The sequence below is a fragment of the Nipponia nippon genome, unplaced genomic scaffold (assembly GCF_047370975.1).
Source record: "Nipponia nippon isolate SJK-2023a ecotype South Korea unplaced genomic scaffold, ASM4737097v1 scaffold_6, whole genome shotgun sequence".
Taxonomy (NCBI): domain Eukaryota; kingdom Metazoa; phylum Chordata; class Aves; order Pelecaniformes; family Threskiornithidae; genus Nipponia; species Nipponia nippon.
In genome coordinates this window covers 56,763,390-56,779,248 of record NW_028262380.1, presented here as the reverse complement: position 1 = coordinate 56,779,248, position 15,859 = coordinate 56,763,390, and the positions used below count along the sequence as shown (strand labels likewise).

The following is a 15,859-nucleotide window of genomic DNA, read 5'->3' as shown; positions in this document are numbered from 1 at the left end:
GCACTTTTTCCTGCTGCTTGCCACCAACTCCCATTATAATACAGATGTTTTAGTGTTTGTTGTTGTTGTTGTTTTTTTTTTTCTTCAGCCATTTAGGCTTCATTTGGTGCCCAGTAGCTGTCCTTCATAATAAAGAATAGTGAAGTGAAGCATGGGGATGAAGGAGCCTAACTTGCAAGGAACCAAGGAAATAAAAGCAACCACTGTCCCCCTTCTTAAGTCCTCAAAACAGAATATACAGCAGCTAGTACTTTAGGGGGCATATAGTGCTGTAGCCTGATTGTGTGTAGTCATTTTACCTAGGCAAGGTATTTTCCAGTAGAGAGAGTGTGAAATTCAGAGAGATGATTCTATCAATGAAGACAGTCATCCCTATCTTAAGGAAGTAATGAAAGCCTGCCCCAAAGCCTATTCTAATATTTGAGTCCTTTAAATAAATATAAACAAAGCCTATAAAAAAGGAACAACAGATGGGGAAGGGCCCAAGTGTCAGTTAGTAGATGGTAAAGCACTTTTGATGAACAGTTTTTATTGGAATAGGAAGCAAATAACCAAGTAGGAGGAATGGAGAAGCAGAGTTAGGAGAGAAGTTTGCGGGAATAGGAACCAGAAAAAAGGAGCAGCAGTCTGAGAAAGTATGTTTGAATTTAAGCAGTGTCTGGAGATGGAGACCTGGAGTTCATCCACTGCTGGAAGCCAAGGAAATTGCTGCAGCAGCCTGGTTTGCTTGAGGAGATACTGTATCTTCAACAAGTCCTAGAAATTGAGTTCAAACCTCACAAGAAGAGGAGATGACAAGGGCTCAAGATAGGAGGAGGGATGTTCCCTTGCTTGGAGAGAACACTGGAGCCCTGAAACCGATTTGAATTGGAGCTGCAGTTTTGTTAGTGTCCAAATGAAGCATCCTGCCTCCAACCAAGACCCCACCCTTTTCTAAATCATTCCTTCTTGGTTGGTCTCACCCACCCACCCTAGTGAATGGCTTCTTGTACTCTTAAGCATGTATTCCAGCTAGAAGACCTGCCTCAAGCACAGCCTTATGTGCCCTTGCTTTTTTCTGGGATTCTGCCAATGAAACTCCCTAATCTTCTGCAGGCAGATGGCCAGCAGCCAAGTTCAAAATGTGTTTTATTCCAAGTCCATAAACACGTAGCCCTATTAAGTGTGTGCAGAAGCAAAAATTTGCATAGGGTTCTTAAAAGTTTTATGTTTTATTCTTTGGGTAGCATGTGATCCAGTGGAATTTGGGAGTGGCATCTATCAGATGCCTTTGAACATTCAGCATATCTTCTCGTATACGTTTGGTCTTACAGTTCAGTCCACGTGTCATCTCTCTTGGTGGTCTACAGAGAATGGAATGGTCTGTAGCACAAGACTTTTTCCCTTCTCTTACTATTCGCTTTAGAAATACTTGAATGTCTTTGCTCAGGTTCACAGACTAGATTTTAAAAAGACAGTTAGGCACTTAAAGATGGAAAGCACATGACTAGGTGTCAATTCCGTAGACTAAACAACTCTGAAAATCTATTTTATAGGGCTGGATAGACAGAAGAGTATCCATCAGGAATCACTGCCAACCAGGAGATGTCAGTGAGAGAGGCATGTCTATGCGAGAAGAGAATGACATAGCCAAGCAGTACGGAGAGAGAGCAAGAGGGAATCAGGAAGGGAGAATGAGTGAGTAACTTGGAAAACACTAGAGAAGGAGAATAGCACCATGGAAGGTGGCCTGGGCAGAGTGAGGTTATGAAATAGCTGGAAGGCTGCATGCAAAGCACAGCAATAAAAAGTCAGCTCCCATTTCCATCAGAAGTGACAGTAGGAGGGAAATAGATGGAAAGAGAAGGATTATACCAACTACAAAAAGTACTTGGCTTCTGGAAAGGACAAAATCCTTTATTGTATCAAAATCAGTTAAAATTGTATTAAAGACTTTTCCATGTAAACATATTGCCAGAGAGTTAGTTTGCCATGGGGCTGATAGGACCACCTCATTGCAAGTGACAGGAGTGATGGTAGTCTCACAGGACAACCCAGTAAAATTTGATATGCACGGCAGAAGTAAATGTTTAAGATCATGAACTGTGTCTTTGCTATAGCAGTACAGCCCTCGAGCAGAATTACTGTGTGACTGTTTAATCTCTCTGTACCCACTGGGGCAATGTTCATCTCTGCCTCCCAAGGGTGTCCTGCAAATGGCATGCATTCCTCTTTTGTGTCCTGTTCCATCTTTGCACGGTAGGATTATAGAGGTAAAGGTAGAATTGGCTTATCACTGTGAGTATGCAGATATCACGGAGTTATCAGTAGAGTTAGTGTTTAGTGCTCCTGGCACGTATCTGTCTTGTATCTAACGGGTTGAATTTGGAAGTAATGTGAGCAAAGGGATGCCTTTAATATAATTTTTGGAAGTCAAGCCTGTATTTTGTTTTGAGGTGCTGGTTTAAAAATCCATGTGTTGAAATTGTTTTTACTAGCTATTCTTTCATTATCAAAAAATGCCTGTAGTCCCTGCAGTTGCTGGGGAAAAAAATACCTCACTGAATAATCTAAATATTGCAAGAGGTACCTACTGAGATGAAAGCCTATAAACACAGAATTTTCTTTCTCTCCTGTCACAAGTATGGTCCTTTTATTTATTGTCCCTTTGGGTCTTAATTAATGAAGGGCAGGAGGCAACTGGCTTACCTGTTTAGTGTGGTTGTGAAATTATAAGATATCAACTATGGGCAGCTAATGTAATAAAGTGAAGTTCCCCAATGACTTTGAAAGTGCTCAGTGAAATCAAATTGCTTGCAGATCCTTTACGAGACTTTAAAAAATGAATGTTACAAAAACTGTGAGTAAAAATCACTTTTTTTTTTTTGTTCTTTTTAACCTGCAGATATTGAAGATGTCAAGAAGCACAAACCAGGTTACCTTGAGGCTACGGTTGACTGGTTCCGATTATATAAAGTCCCTGATGGTAAACCGGAAAATCGGTTTGCTTTTAATGGAGAATTTAAAGACAAGGTGAAGATAATCCAAAATTAAAGATGCATCTTTCTGTCATATGGCCTCTTTTAATACAACCTAGAATTTTTGGAATTGTAAAGGAAGAGGTTTAACAAAAAAAATTTTTATATGAGGGATCTTTGAATACAATTTATTAGGCTAGGAATAAATAATGTTTGCTGTCTTCCATTTTATTCAGGGAAAATGCATAGGTTATTAAAGGAAGTCTGCAAAAAAAAGTTCAGTCCTAATCCTGATGAGACTTACGTATGCATCTGTATGTTTGTAGTGGCTTTTTCCACAGCATTCTCATTCTCCCTGTCAGAGGAATGAGCAGATTGTCTTTTCAGGTATTTTTTCAGTCTTGATTGATAAATTTTCCTGACATTTTTTTAAGGCTATGCAGTTTAAGACAGACAATAGGTTGCAGATTTTTTCGTATTTGGTATTTGCTCAAGGTGTACTTTTTCCTGGTACTTCTGTGTAAAAACATGTGAGATGTTTTTGGCTTGAAGGCTAAAAAAACATTTTTCCCTCTTTTAGAAAAAATGAATGGCATTTTAAACTATCTACAGTAAAAAAGGCAAGCATTTGAAAGGAGAGTGGACCTGGGAATAGACCTTGCTGAAGAAAATACCTGGATTTTTCCAGAGGAAGTTGGGTGTGATTTGAGTAAAAATGCTTTGCAAATAGTGTATTGCACACTCTCTGTAGACTATTTTTGGTGAAGAATCACAGGTTCCTAATGAATGATGTCCATGTGTCAGCTAGTTCAGCCTTGCAGTGTGCTATCAAGGTTATAAAATGCTTTCTAACCAGCACAGACAACTTTACATGTTTTGTCTGGTTAAAGAGATGCCCTGACTCCCCTCTGCACTAAAACTGTCTTTTAAATCAATCAAATGTAGAGATGTAAGGCTTGATAACGTGATCTTTCCCCTGTTCTCCCAGCAACTGCTCTTAGAGATTTTCCCGCTCTGTAAAGCAGCGTTGCTCTGTAGTGACAGTTTAACAGGGCATATCCCTGTCAGGCCATTGGAGTTCAGGCTTGAGGCACTAAATGCCCTGAGATAGCTGGTTTGGAGCACTTGAATAATTCTCAAGCATTTCTAGAGACCCAGGATGTGGCGAGGCGGCCGTGGCTGTGCTCCAGCAGCTCTGGTGAAGTTCACAATGTTCCAGTGGCATTTCGCCAAGTCACTCCTTGTTAGGAAATGTGAATGTTCTGTTGGCAGCTTTTTGCAAGCCAGTCTAGATATCATCATTTGGACACCGAAGGCTTATTTTACTTTATTTTTTTGAAGCTTTTTCATACCCACCCCCAATATTACTTTTACTTTTAAACAAACAAAAACTGTTAAGCAGCTGATACGTTATGTTCTTGCAAATGCTTAAGTATATGGTTGGGCAATTAATGAAGTAAATGCAAATTTTGCCACTAGAGGGGAAACTTTAACTCTGACCCTGATGTGCACGCGTAACAGAGGAGTCATAGCTCACACACTTTGTCCCATTTGGGACCTGGTACAGTTTTCTGCAGCTGGAGGTGTCTGCTTAGCATCTAGTGCTGATTTCATTTTTTTGTGCAGCCTTCATGTTTTCTGGCTGCAGGCTGAGGGAAAGTCCTGACTGTGTTGCCAGTGCATTTGACAGATAGTGAAGTTTGTTACTTTTCATAAAAAAGGGTGTTATATTTTCTAGAAGTTTAATGAGGCCTCAAAGGAGGCCCCTTAAAATAACACACGAAACAGTATGTTTTAATAAACTAGTTTTGTAGCTTTTTTTCTGTTTAATAACATTTTAAGTCATAAAACTTTTCCTTGATGTAAACTAGGATTTTGCTGTTGAAATTATTAAATCCACCCATGAATACTGGAAAGCTTTGCTTCATAAAAAAGCTGATGGAGGCACTATTAAGTGGTAAGTATCCAGTCACGTCTTTTCCTCTTTGTATTGTGCTAGTACTGGTAGTATTCAGGATGTGGCAGCTGTGCGTGAACTGCTTAGATTTTTTTACTTTGAGATGACAGGAATACTCATGGTTTTGACTGATAGTTAATTGATAGACTATGATTGACTAATTGCATCTTGTGTGATGCTAATTTACTGGTAAGTGGTTCCAAAAATATATTGATTATATAAAAGTGACATAGATTACTTCAACTTTTGAGAAGTGGCCCCAGAGCGTTCGGGATCATTTTGGGAGAATCTCAGTATCCCATGCAAATCCTCTTGTCACTGTTTATTCCATCCTTCCATGCTGCATCGCTGTGACGGAAAATTTTTTTGCAGCTTAGCATTCCATATTTTTTAATCGTTCTCTGGAATCAAAGAACCAAATGATTGTTCTTTACTAGCCTTTGACCTGATCTAAATTAAAATGGACTGTATTAAGCTCTCTGGTTTGCATTGGCAGTTTTGCCACCAGAGGCCCTGAAGAGCAGGCAGGTATCTTTTGCCTGGTGCTTTCCAAGGGCTGTAGATTGCCATTAGCTAAACCAGAGGGCAAAGGCTGTGGAGGAAGCTGTGCTCAGATAGTCACTTTTGTCTTCTACTTTACTGGGAAAATTTGACTTTCTCTTTCTTGGAGCTGATTGAACACCTTAGCAGTTGGACGGGTTGATAGTTCTACTTCAGCATGGCAAGAATACTGTAGGATAATATTCAAATTTTGGTCTTGATCATTTCAGGGGCACTTTGAGTTTCATGTTGACAAAATTAAAAAATAATTAAAATTGCAGTCTTGCTTTGAGGAATTGAACTTCTTGCCATTTACTGTGTAGGACCTTAAAAACTCATGACCACACTCACTTTTGGTGTGAAAGGATATGTATTCATAGGGAAAAGTTTCTGTGAAGTATTTGGTCCCAGAGTTCGTCTGCTGTCTGGAAGCAGTACAGGTGTCTGCTGCTTTATGTAGGAACGGAATTTTGACTTTTTTTTTTTTTTTTTTTCTTCTTGTTAGATACTGCAGGCAGGTTACTGCAAACCAAGGGTGGCCTGCCACAGAATCTGGCCAACCTTCAAGGCACAAGAGACAGGGAGATCTTCACACCATCTGTGCTAGCCATCTAGGTGTTCTTCAACTCCCTCAGGAAGTGCCAGTTTATTTCTGCTGGCTTTTTGGGGGGATTTAGTTTAACAGTGGTCCTCTGAACTGTACCTAAGTTAGCTGCCAGAAACGCTGAGCGTGAGCACTGCTTGCATTAATACAGAACATAGAGCCTAAAAAACCCTTCAAACCCAAAGAAACAACACCCCTCCACACCCCTGTTCCCTTCCAGCCATTACTGGTTACTTCGTGTTTTTGACTTCCTCATTTTTTGCAGATACACATTTCTGAGCTCTATATATGAAGGTGTTTTTTTCCATAGGTACTTAATTGCGTGTGTCTCTTTTCCACTGATTGATAAAGCATGGTTTTAATTTTATTTTTCAGCACAAATGTTCTGGTGAGTGGCAGCCCATTTTGTTGCAGTGAGGAGGATGCCCGATCGATCGTGCAGTCGGTAAGGATAATATTCACTTTTTTCCCCACCCTTTTTTTTATGTCATTAATAGGAAAAGAAGATTCAGAACTCCAAAACTGAAATAAAGTAGCTAGACTGAAATGGTCCTTAAACAAAAATGTAAGGCATAAAGTAAAAGGAGGAGCACAAAGGTTGTGGGGAAAATGTAAGCATTATCATATAAACCTTTCATTGCAGTGGTCCAATTGTGCTTTCTGGCAGGTTCATTACTGTTCTGGTGGGGGTTTTTGTTTTGTTTTTTTTTCCCCTCCCTTTGCAGTGCTGTTTCTTCTGATCCTGAATAGCAAGATGGACTGCTATTTGTATCTGGCCTGCTGTCTTCTCTGACTCCCCTGTTGCCATGAGTTACCACCCAGTGTTAGAACTCATTGACTAGCTGACTGTAGTCCCTAATCACTAAAGGGATCCTTTGTTTGTCTACTTGCATAATTAAATGCATTGCTGTAAGAGAGGGGGGTGGTTTTTTGACTGTTTCTTAAAGAATGCCTGTCATATTCTGAAAATTAACATAAAATTAAAACATTCAGGTTTCCTGTTCAGGCGAGAAAAATGTCCTGCAGGTCTGATGCTTTCATGTGCAAATGATAGTGGAGGAGAATTTTTTCCATTTTAACATGTGCTAGTTTGGATGCCAGAAATTAAGAAAAAGTTACCAGAAATTACATGGAGAAAAGTACCCCCAAGTATTACCTACTTTTTTTTTGCCTATGCCGTGATGGAGCCTGTGCTCATGACCACATGAGCATGGCAGGTATTTTGCACATGTGCCTGGCTGCCTGGGCGGCCAGTGTTTTGCCCCAGTAGTCACAGTAATTATGCAAGTTCAGGTGTCAAAGGAGATGCCATCCACTGTCCGTGCAGTTAACATTCCAACAGCGTTTCTAGTAGGAATGTGTTGTCCTGGGTGGTGTTTTGTCACAAGCAAATAAGACTGTTAGTTGCAAAGAAAAGTTGGTTTAAGTCATAAAGAAGTGTCAAACCTAACTGTTTTTCCTATTCAGGTCTCTTGCTTTCAGCACTTCTTTAAAAGTACCTTTATGGTTGCACTTGTGAATGTTGATTAATGGGACTGTAAGTTTTAAATGAAAGAAAAATTCCTTTTGGAATTCAAATGTGTTTTTAGACATGTCAGGCCAGTATTTACCTCCTCTATACTTTCAAATTTAGGATAACTTTTACTAAGTGTTTAAATGCAACTAAAATTTCAAGTTCAAATGTATTTGGATGGTGACAAACCTGCAAAGGAATATTTCCTTTTGCTTTCTGTGCTGTTTGTACTTTGAAGCATGTGGAGTAAATATTTATCTGTTTAAATCAGCAGTATCTATTATTTTGTCTCTTAATAACAAATCAAATTTTTTTCCTGTCATTTTGGGGGGAGGTTAGTAAAACCAGTTCATAAAATAGGTACCTTGTATCAAACTTTAATGTCTTTTTTTTTTTATTATGAATGCTTGCCTTCTTATCAAATATTGTCACTTCCTGGCTTTTTTGTGCCTCACTTTTTTTTTTTAAAGTGATACTGTTTTTGTGAAGTTGTCATCACATATTCCTTTCCATCATTCTGTTTCAGTTCAGTCTAAGTATTTTAATTGTGTCTTTGTAGGCTACTGTCTCTTGGTACTTTTCAGACAGGGAAAAGATGGCAATACTCTTAAATACTGTTCATACTGCATGCAATTTCCAATCTACAATAACTAAAAAAAGTAAAATGTTCTTGAAATATGAATGGTGGACAGTCAAACTATAAATATAAGCAGGGAGGTTGATTTGCACATTTTAAGCAGTTATCTTTTTGTCTAGTACACTACACTGCCCACTTTGGTTGTCAGGCATTCATCTCTTTCAAACTGAAGTGAAAGTACGTGAGTGTTGGCTGCAGAATTTTAATGGCTGTGGTAATTTTAAATGAAAGCTGCCTATGGCTGGCTGGCCGGCATTTTTTTTTTGTTTGTGTGTTTTGGTTTGTTGTTTTGTTTTTTAAACTAAAAGCAGATACATTTTCTTCTAATTTATGTCCATCTATTAACTTTGGGATGAAAACAGAAGAATGAAAGCTGAGGTAGAGATTTTGTATGCAAATACAGTGAGAAACGTATTTCGGCTACTGCAAAATTTCTGAGCTACTTGTGCAGTCAGAGCTGATTCCCCACAATTCTGTTTCCTGGGTCAAACTCCAATTACGGAATTTTTGAGTGGGTGATAATTGCCTTAAATCAGGTATATTGAGTTTTCAAAAAAACCCCCTCAACCCCCCCCCCCCCCCCAAACCCCAAAGGGCAACACTTAGTATTGTTATGAACTAATTTTTATGGTGAGCACGAGAACTATAAAGAACCAAATGGAAAACAAACAAATCCTTACCAAATGCTTATTCAACTGTGCACTAATCAGAATTTCATATAGATTTTGACTGGGTAGTTCCCAAGATAGTCCTGTTGATTTCAGTACGATTTATTGTGCTGGTTTTTGACCTTTCATTATTTTACAGATGTGGGACTAGAATGGCTCGTCTGTGTTGGGGAATTTCCACTCCACTGAGTTAGTGTCTAGATGATGGGCATGTGTACTGTCATCTGTATTGGTGGCAAACTAGGAATAGTTGTACAGCTGGTGAAGTTGCCATGTCCACTCAATCCCAAAGAGACAGAAGATAATCTGTGCATATGGGAGCACATACTGAACATTTAAACCAGCCAAAATTACACCAGCCCTTTGCAACTACAAACCCAGTTGAGTTTTAACACTAAGTGGTGAGAATTCCTAGTGTTTTCTAGCCTCTGAAAATTGTTTCATCTCTCTCTCAGCTCCAGTGTTAGTGTATGTTGAAAACTAAACCCAGGAGGAATAGATCTTTGTAGCTGAACGTGTTAGTGCTAAGATGTACTGTTTATTTCAGGCTTTTAAGTGTTGCCATCTGTAAAACTGACCAGGACAGCCAAACCTTTGTTTGACATTAATCCCGAGAACTGGTTGCTCACTTGCTCTGTGAAGAAGCTGCTGAGGACTTTGCAAGTTGGAACATCGCCAAGACAATCTATATATAGCTAGTAGAACAGTGTTTCCCAGACTTACCATATAATTCTTCCCTTATAATACTGGAAAGTGAACTAAGAAAGCTTTGCTAGATGAGGTCTCTTCTGATAAAATGCAGAACAGTGTCTTACAGGGGAAAGTATTTGGCTTTGCCTGATAATTTAAAAGATCTCCAATGAAATTTGAATCTGTATACTTACTAATGTGTTTCAAATAATTCAGATCTAAGCAGGAAAGTCTGTTAACTGCCTTTTTCCCTACATGTTTTCTGTGAGGACATTTCCATTTGGGACTTAGTAGAAGCAGAATTTTTCTGTTCAGTGACGAGTTAGTTGTGAAACCAAAGATTGGTGGGGTTTTTGCTCTGGGTTTTTTTGAGGGTTTTTGTTTGTTTTGTTTTTTGTGTTGGTTTTTTTTTTTTTTTTTTTTTTAAATTATTTATTTATTTGGTGTTTTTAAATGGTGTTCCAAATGAAAGAGTTGTGTAGCGAAGAGATTCCTGGTTCGGTGGGATGAGTTTTTGATCTGTTCCTGGTAAGAAGGTGCTGAGTCCTTATCTCAAAATCTCTGAGCCATTATCCCAGAAGTGGCAGGTACCTGCAGTGGTGACCACTGTTTTTCCCTGCTTTATGAGATAAAGCTTTGGCTTTACTGGAAAGAGAGGGGATGGTCTGGTGTTAAGGCCTGGAAGATGCTTTCCATAGAGCACAAGAGCTCTCAGTCCCCATGCATAAGAAATCAGGAAAGGATGGCAAGAGACCAGCATGGATGAGTCAAGACCTGCTGGTAATGCACAGAAACTGGAAGCAGGGACAGATATCCTGGGAAGAGTATAGGGACGTTGCCTGGTTGTATAGAGACAGGGTCAGGAAGGCCAAGGCATGGCTGGAGCTGAACTTGGCAAGGGACAATAATAATAATAATAATAATAATGGCTTCTATAGGTATGTCAGCCAGAAGAGGAAGGTCAAAGAAAGTGTACCCCCTACCAATGAACGTGACTGGCAAACTGGTAGCAATTGCCAAGGAGAAGGCTGAGGTACTCAACAACTTCTTTTAACTCAGTCTTCACTGGCAACCTTTCTTCCCACACCTCTCGAGTGGATGGACCTCAGGGCAGGGACTGGGGGAGCAAAGTCCCTCCCACTGTAAGAGATAAGGTTCATGACCGCCTGAGGAACTTCAGCATACATAAGTCTATGGCACCTGACGAGATGCATCCCAGAGTCCTGAGGGAATTGGCTGATGTAGTTGCCAAGCCATTCTCCATGATATTTGAAAAGTCATGGCAGTCAGGTGAAGTCCCCAGTAACTGGAAAAAGGGAAACATTGCACCCATTTTTAAAAAGGGTCGAAAGGAGGACCCTGGGAACTACTGACCTGTCAGCCTCACCTCTGTGCCTGGGAAGACCATGGAACAGATCCTCCTAGAAGCTATGCTAAGGTACACGGAGGACGGGGGTGATTCGAGACAGCTGGCATGGCTTCACCAAGGGCAAGTCTTGCGTGACCAACCCACTGGCCTTCTGTGATGGAGTGACTACATCAGTGGACAAGGGAAGAGCTACAGACATCATCTGTCTGGACTTCTGTAAGGCCTTTGACACAGACTCCCACAACATCCTTCTGTCTAAATTGGAGAGATACCGATTTGATGGGTGGACTGTTCAGTGGATGAGGAGTTGGCTGGATGGTCACATCCACAGGGTAGTGGTCGAAGGCTCGATGTCTGGATGGAGGTCAGTGACAAGTGGTGTCCCTCAGGGGTCCGTACTGGGACCAGTACTGTTTAATATCTCCATCAATGACATAGACAGTGGGATCGAGTGCACCCTCAGCAAGTTTGCAGATGACACCAAGCTGAGAGGTGCAGTTGACACGCCTGAGGGACGGGGTGCCATCCAGAGGGACCTGGAAAAGCTTGAGAAGTGGGCCCATGGGAACCTCATGAGGTTCAACAAAGCCAAGGGCAGGGTCCTGCACCTGGGTCAGGGCAACCCCCAGTATCAATACAGGCTGGGGGATGAAGGGATTGAGAGCAGCCCTGTGGAAAAGGACTTGGGGGTACTGGTGGATGAAAAGCTGGACATGAGCCGGCAATGTGCTCTCACAGCCCAGAAAGCCAACCGTATCCTGGGCTGCATCAAAAGAAGCGTGGCCAGCAGGTCGAGGGAGGTGATTCTGCCCCTCTGCTCTGGTGAGACCCCACCTGGAGTGCTGCGTCCAGCTCTGGGGTCCTCAGCACAGGAACGACATGGACCTGTGGGAGCAGGTCCAGAGGAGGACCACAAAAATGATCAGAGGGATGGAGCACCTCTGCTATGAGGAAAGGCTGAGAGAGTTGGGGTTGTTCAGCCTGGAGAAGAGAAGGCTTTGGGTAGTCCTTATTGCAACCTTTCAGTACTTAAAGAGAGCTTGTAAGAAAGATGGGGACAGACTTTTTAGTAGGGCCTGCAGCGACAGGACAAGGGGTAATGGTTTTACACTAAAAGAGGGTAGATTCAGACTAGATAAAAGGAAGAACCTTTTTACAATGAGGGTGGTGAAACACTGGCACAGGTTGCCCAGAGAGGTGGTGGATGCCCCATCCCTGGAAACATTCAGGGTCTGGTTGGACGGGGCGCTCAGCAACCTGATCTAGTTGAAGACACCCCTACTCATTGCAGGGGGGTTGGACTAGATGACCTTTAAAGGTCCCTTCCAACCGAAATCATTCTGTGATTCAAAGACCTGGATTACGTTTGTCATACTGGCACATCCTTTCAGACCAGCCACATAACCCCCCTGTGCAGGTAATTATTCTGGGTAAAGTGGGAAAAAGAGTACTGTTTTTCCCTTCCCTCCTCACAGGCTTTGACCTGCTCTTCAGTGGATCGAGCCCTGTGCCTGCTCGGAGGCAGGCAGGCTGGCGAGGGAGTTTCACACCGATGCAGCTCGGTCTGAGTGCGGCACTGTGCCAAGCCCAGCTGTGCGGCTTCTGGGTCAGTTTGTCTGCCTGCAGGGTACCGCAAAGGTTTCGTTAGTGGCTTCACTGCCGTGAAGTAGTAGCAGGAAGTTTCTACCTGTTGGTGTGGAAGACATGGGTGGTTACTCTGCAGCTCTGTTCTCCTGAAGCTTCAAACTGCTGTAAACCTGCCTTCGAGGTTGTTTCTTGTTTGCATGGTTCACCTCAGTGGTTCCTCCTGGGGTTATCCGCTTGGGTAAGCGTAGTTGGGGTGGGCTTGTGTCATGGCAAAGGCCAACATCCAGATGTCTTTTGCACTTGATTGTGTGTGTGAGTGAGCGTGGCAGGATTCCTTGTGCTGAGATGCTCTCTGCTGCTTTCCCATCAGTTATGTCGGTTGGAAAACTTGTCTGTGAGGAGCTGACGGAAGGGCAGTAGAGGATTGTTGCTATGCAAGTAATTAGCATCCTCGTCGTGAGGCAGGTTGCTTCCAGCTGGTGTTAAAACTGACTTTAATTTTGTCCTTTAAGTAATAGGGCAAGATATGCTGTGTAATACTGCGATTGAGTAGTGGTGTATCCAGCTTTGAAATGGACCTGGACTTATATTTTAAAATGATTTGTCGCTTTCCACAGAACTGAATCTTACTCTGTCAAAATGTGGTTGTAAAAGAGTTTAATTACACATTTATTTAAAAATGTTTGCATATATGTAACGTAAATTGTGTGTGTGTAGATATTCACATGCGTACCTTTATACTGAAACATGTATAGTAATGTAATTGGAAAGACATTTTTACTCTTTAGCATGTAAACAGCAAATCCTGTTATCCTCAAAGATAATACAGGAGGAAAATCCCCTTTACAGTAGGTAAGATGTTAATCTATCACTCATTATTAGTGTGTTTGTTTTGTCATTTATGAGCAACCAAGAAATTTGTACAGTAGTTACGGGGAGGGGGGAAGGGAAAGTCTGTAAGCTAGAGCATTGTCCTGTGGGGGCAACAGAAAGTTCTGTTTTTATTAATATCTCTTGACTTCAGCAGTAAAATAGCTTTGAGTTTGGGTACTACCTGTACCTGTGAAACTTTAACTAAACACTGATATGTTGGTTTGTTTTTTGGTTTTGTTTTTGGTTTTTTTAGGCACCAGTGTCTGTGAATGGAGATTCTGTTTCCCCAGAAGGTATGTTTTTCCCCAGATGCCATGCAATTTCTTTAACTGTTTGCTTTAAAAACTGACATAAATACTGTTGTGTTGAAAAAAGGTGTTTTTGTGCACAGGAGAATGATAATGGTTACATTCTGTCAGACTGCAGTGCCTGTCCCCTGTTAAATAGAACATGGGCAGAAATTCATGGATGGTTTGTGGGAGAAAATTACATTCGAGTATGAGTGGAAGTGTATTCCACATAAAAAGATGAGAAGACTAAATTTTTCTGTCACTGATCATGGAAGGCAAATGCATGACATTTATCCTTTTTAAAGGAGAAAGGTTGCTTTGCCTTAGTTTTTGTCATTCCTCACAGTAGCTAACTAATCAAATAAACAGCCCCTTTTCCTAAAAGTGACATAACCGTAGTTAATTTTCAAGTGTAAGTTCTGAAGACAAAATTCTCTCTTTCACCGTTATGACTGTTTTTCATGTTAACAGAACATGTGTTTTTTGTCAAGAAATAAGAATGCATCCTACATCTTCATTCTTGTTAACTACTTTAAAAAAAGATTTTTCTACTGGCAGGAACTATCGAGAAGACATACGTGCTTTTTGAGATGGAGGGAGTTACAGAAACACTGAGAGAAACTTAGTCATGAGTTGAGTTCCAGACTGTTTGCAAAGTAACATGTGTAGTCCATGTCATGGGAAAGCCAGTTGCATTCCATTTACCCTTATATGGCATGCCAATAAATAGCATTTATTTACTGAAGTATTACATCTCAGACCTCTGACAGACAACTGAACATAATCTGCCTGATCTCTGATGTTTTCCAGGGATGGTCACTTCAATGTTGTAACTTGTTGCAGGGTTGTTTCAGCCAAACTCTTAAAGTGAACAGATGATATTTTGAGGCTGTGCTTTATGTAGGCTGGGGCTAGAGCTCACCCAGAAGTATTGTTATGGGAGGAGAGAGAGCTGAAAGGGCACAATGTTGCTTTTTCAAGTGTTCGTGTCTGGCTAGTTTTATAGAACTAATGTCATTCTTGATGTGTATTTTTTTTTTTTTTAGTTGATACCTGGCACTTTTTTCCAAAGTGATCGTCAAAGTGTTCCGAAGCTGCATCATGAAATCTTAAAGCCATCCCTTTTTTGAAGACAGGCAAAAGCACTAATCGTTGGGTTCCTGTTGAAGAACTGAATTTGTGTAAACCTTGTCTCATGTAAATAAACACTGACATTATAAAGTGAATGTTTCCTTTCTATGTCTGTCTTTGTGCAGGGTGGAGCAGATGGAAGAGGACTTGCTTGCTTGCTTGTTTCTGAATCTCAGAACTCCAGAATTGCCCTTAGCCACTCATGAAGTGTAGTATCAAATGAGATGGGTGATAAAGTGTTTTTAACCTTGTTCTCCAGATTTTGGAATAATCCAGCCATCAGGTGCATAGAAAACTGTGTTAATTTGTATCTTAGGGCTTGTCTGGCCACCCTGACTGTAATCTTTTTCAAGTAGACAATAATCTTTATGTAATAGGCTTAGCAGTTTACCATATTCTTTAATATGCGACTGTGCACTGTTTCCTGAGTTGTATTCAGTGTTGTGCCCAGTTGTCTTTGTACACTTTGTAGAGTTATGAGCTGAGCATACTTGCTTTAAAAAAAACAAATACAACTTCACTCCAAAGAGCAATTCAACTAGGAAGGGCTAATGCCATAACAGTTGAAGTAAGGATGCACGTGTGCTCTCTGTACTACATCCTGTTTTGATAACTTGCGTGTTTCATCACGCAGGAAGGACTTTCCTTATGGAAAGCTTCCACTTTTAGAACTGTGTATGCCTGAAGGCTTTTGATAGTTCCTCATTCAGTCAGACAAGATTAATAAAATGTATAGAACAGCTTTGTGCTTTCATGGTAAAAATATCTGCCACTTTTTCTACTGCAGGATCATATCTGACCTGTCTGTACACACAGTGTTCATTAAAAACAAAATCAAAAAAAGCCAGCCATTAAGTAGAAAGAGAAGAAATGATAATACAGACAGCTAGCTTTATCCAGCTTGTTACTGAGACCAAAGGTGAGCGTTGTCTGCTTTGTGTGATGACTGAAACAAAAGATTAATATTGATGACACATGATGGAAATGGAAGATAAAGAACTGAAAAAGTTAGGCTGTGGCTTGCCATAGAGGACTAACTTTTC

The 15,859-nt window shown here is 40.8% G+C and overlaps 1 protein-coding gene across 2 annotated transcripts in view; it reads left to right on the top strand.

Annotated features, from left to right (window-relative positions):
* PPA2 (inorganic pyrophosphatase 2) overlaps window positions 1–14,911 on the top strand; it is a 38,586-nt gene extending 23,675 nt beyond the window's left edge. The window contains exons 8-12 of one of the 2 annotated variants that reach the window (XM_087737000.1): window positions 2,885–3,012; window positions 4,829–4,914; window positions 6,434–6,503; window positions 13,649–13,688; window positions 14,732–14,911. In XM_087737000.1, coding sequence (XP_087593126.1) covers window positions 2,885–3,012; window positions 4,829–4,914; window positions 6,434–6,503; window positions 13,649–13,688; window positions 14,732–14,760 — 353 coding nt within the window. In that variant the 3' untranslated portion in view covers window positions 14,761–14,911. The other variant, XM_087737001.1, reaches the window with a different exon arrangement.
* Window positions 14,912–15,859: the final 948 nt, after the last annotated feature.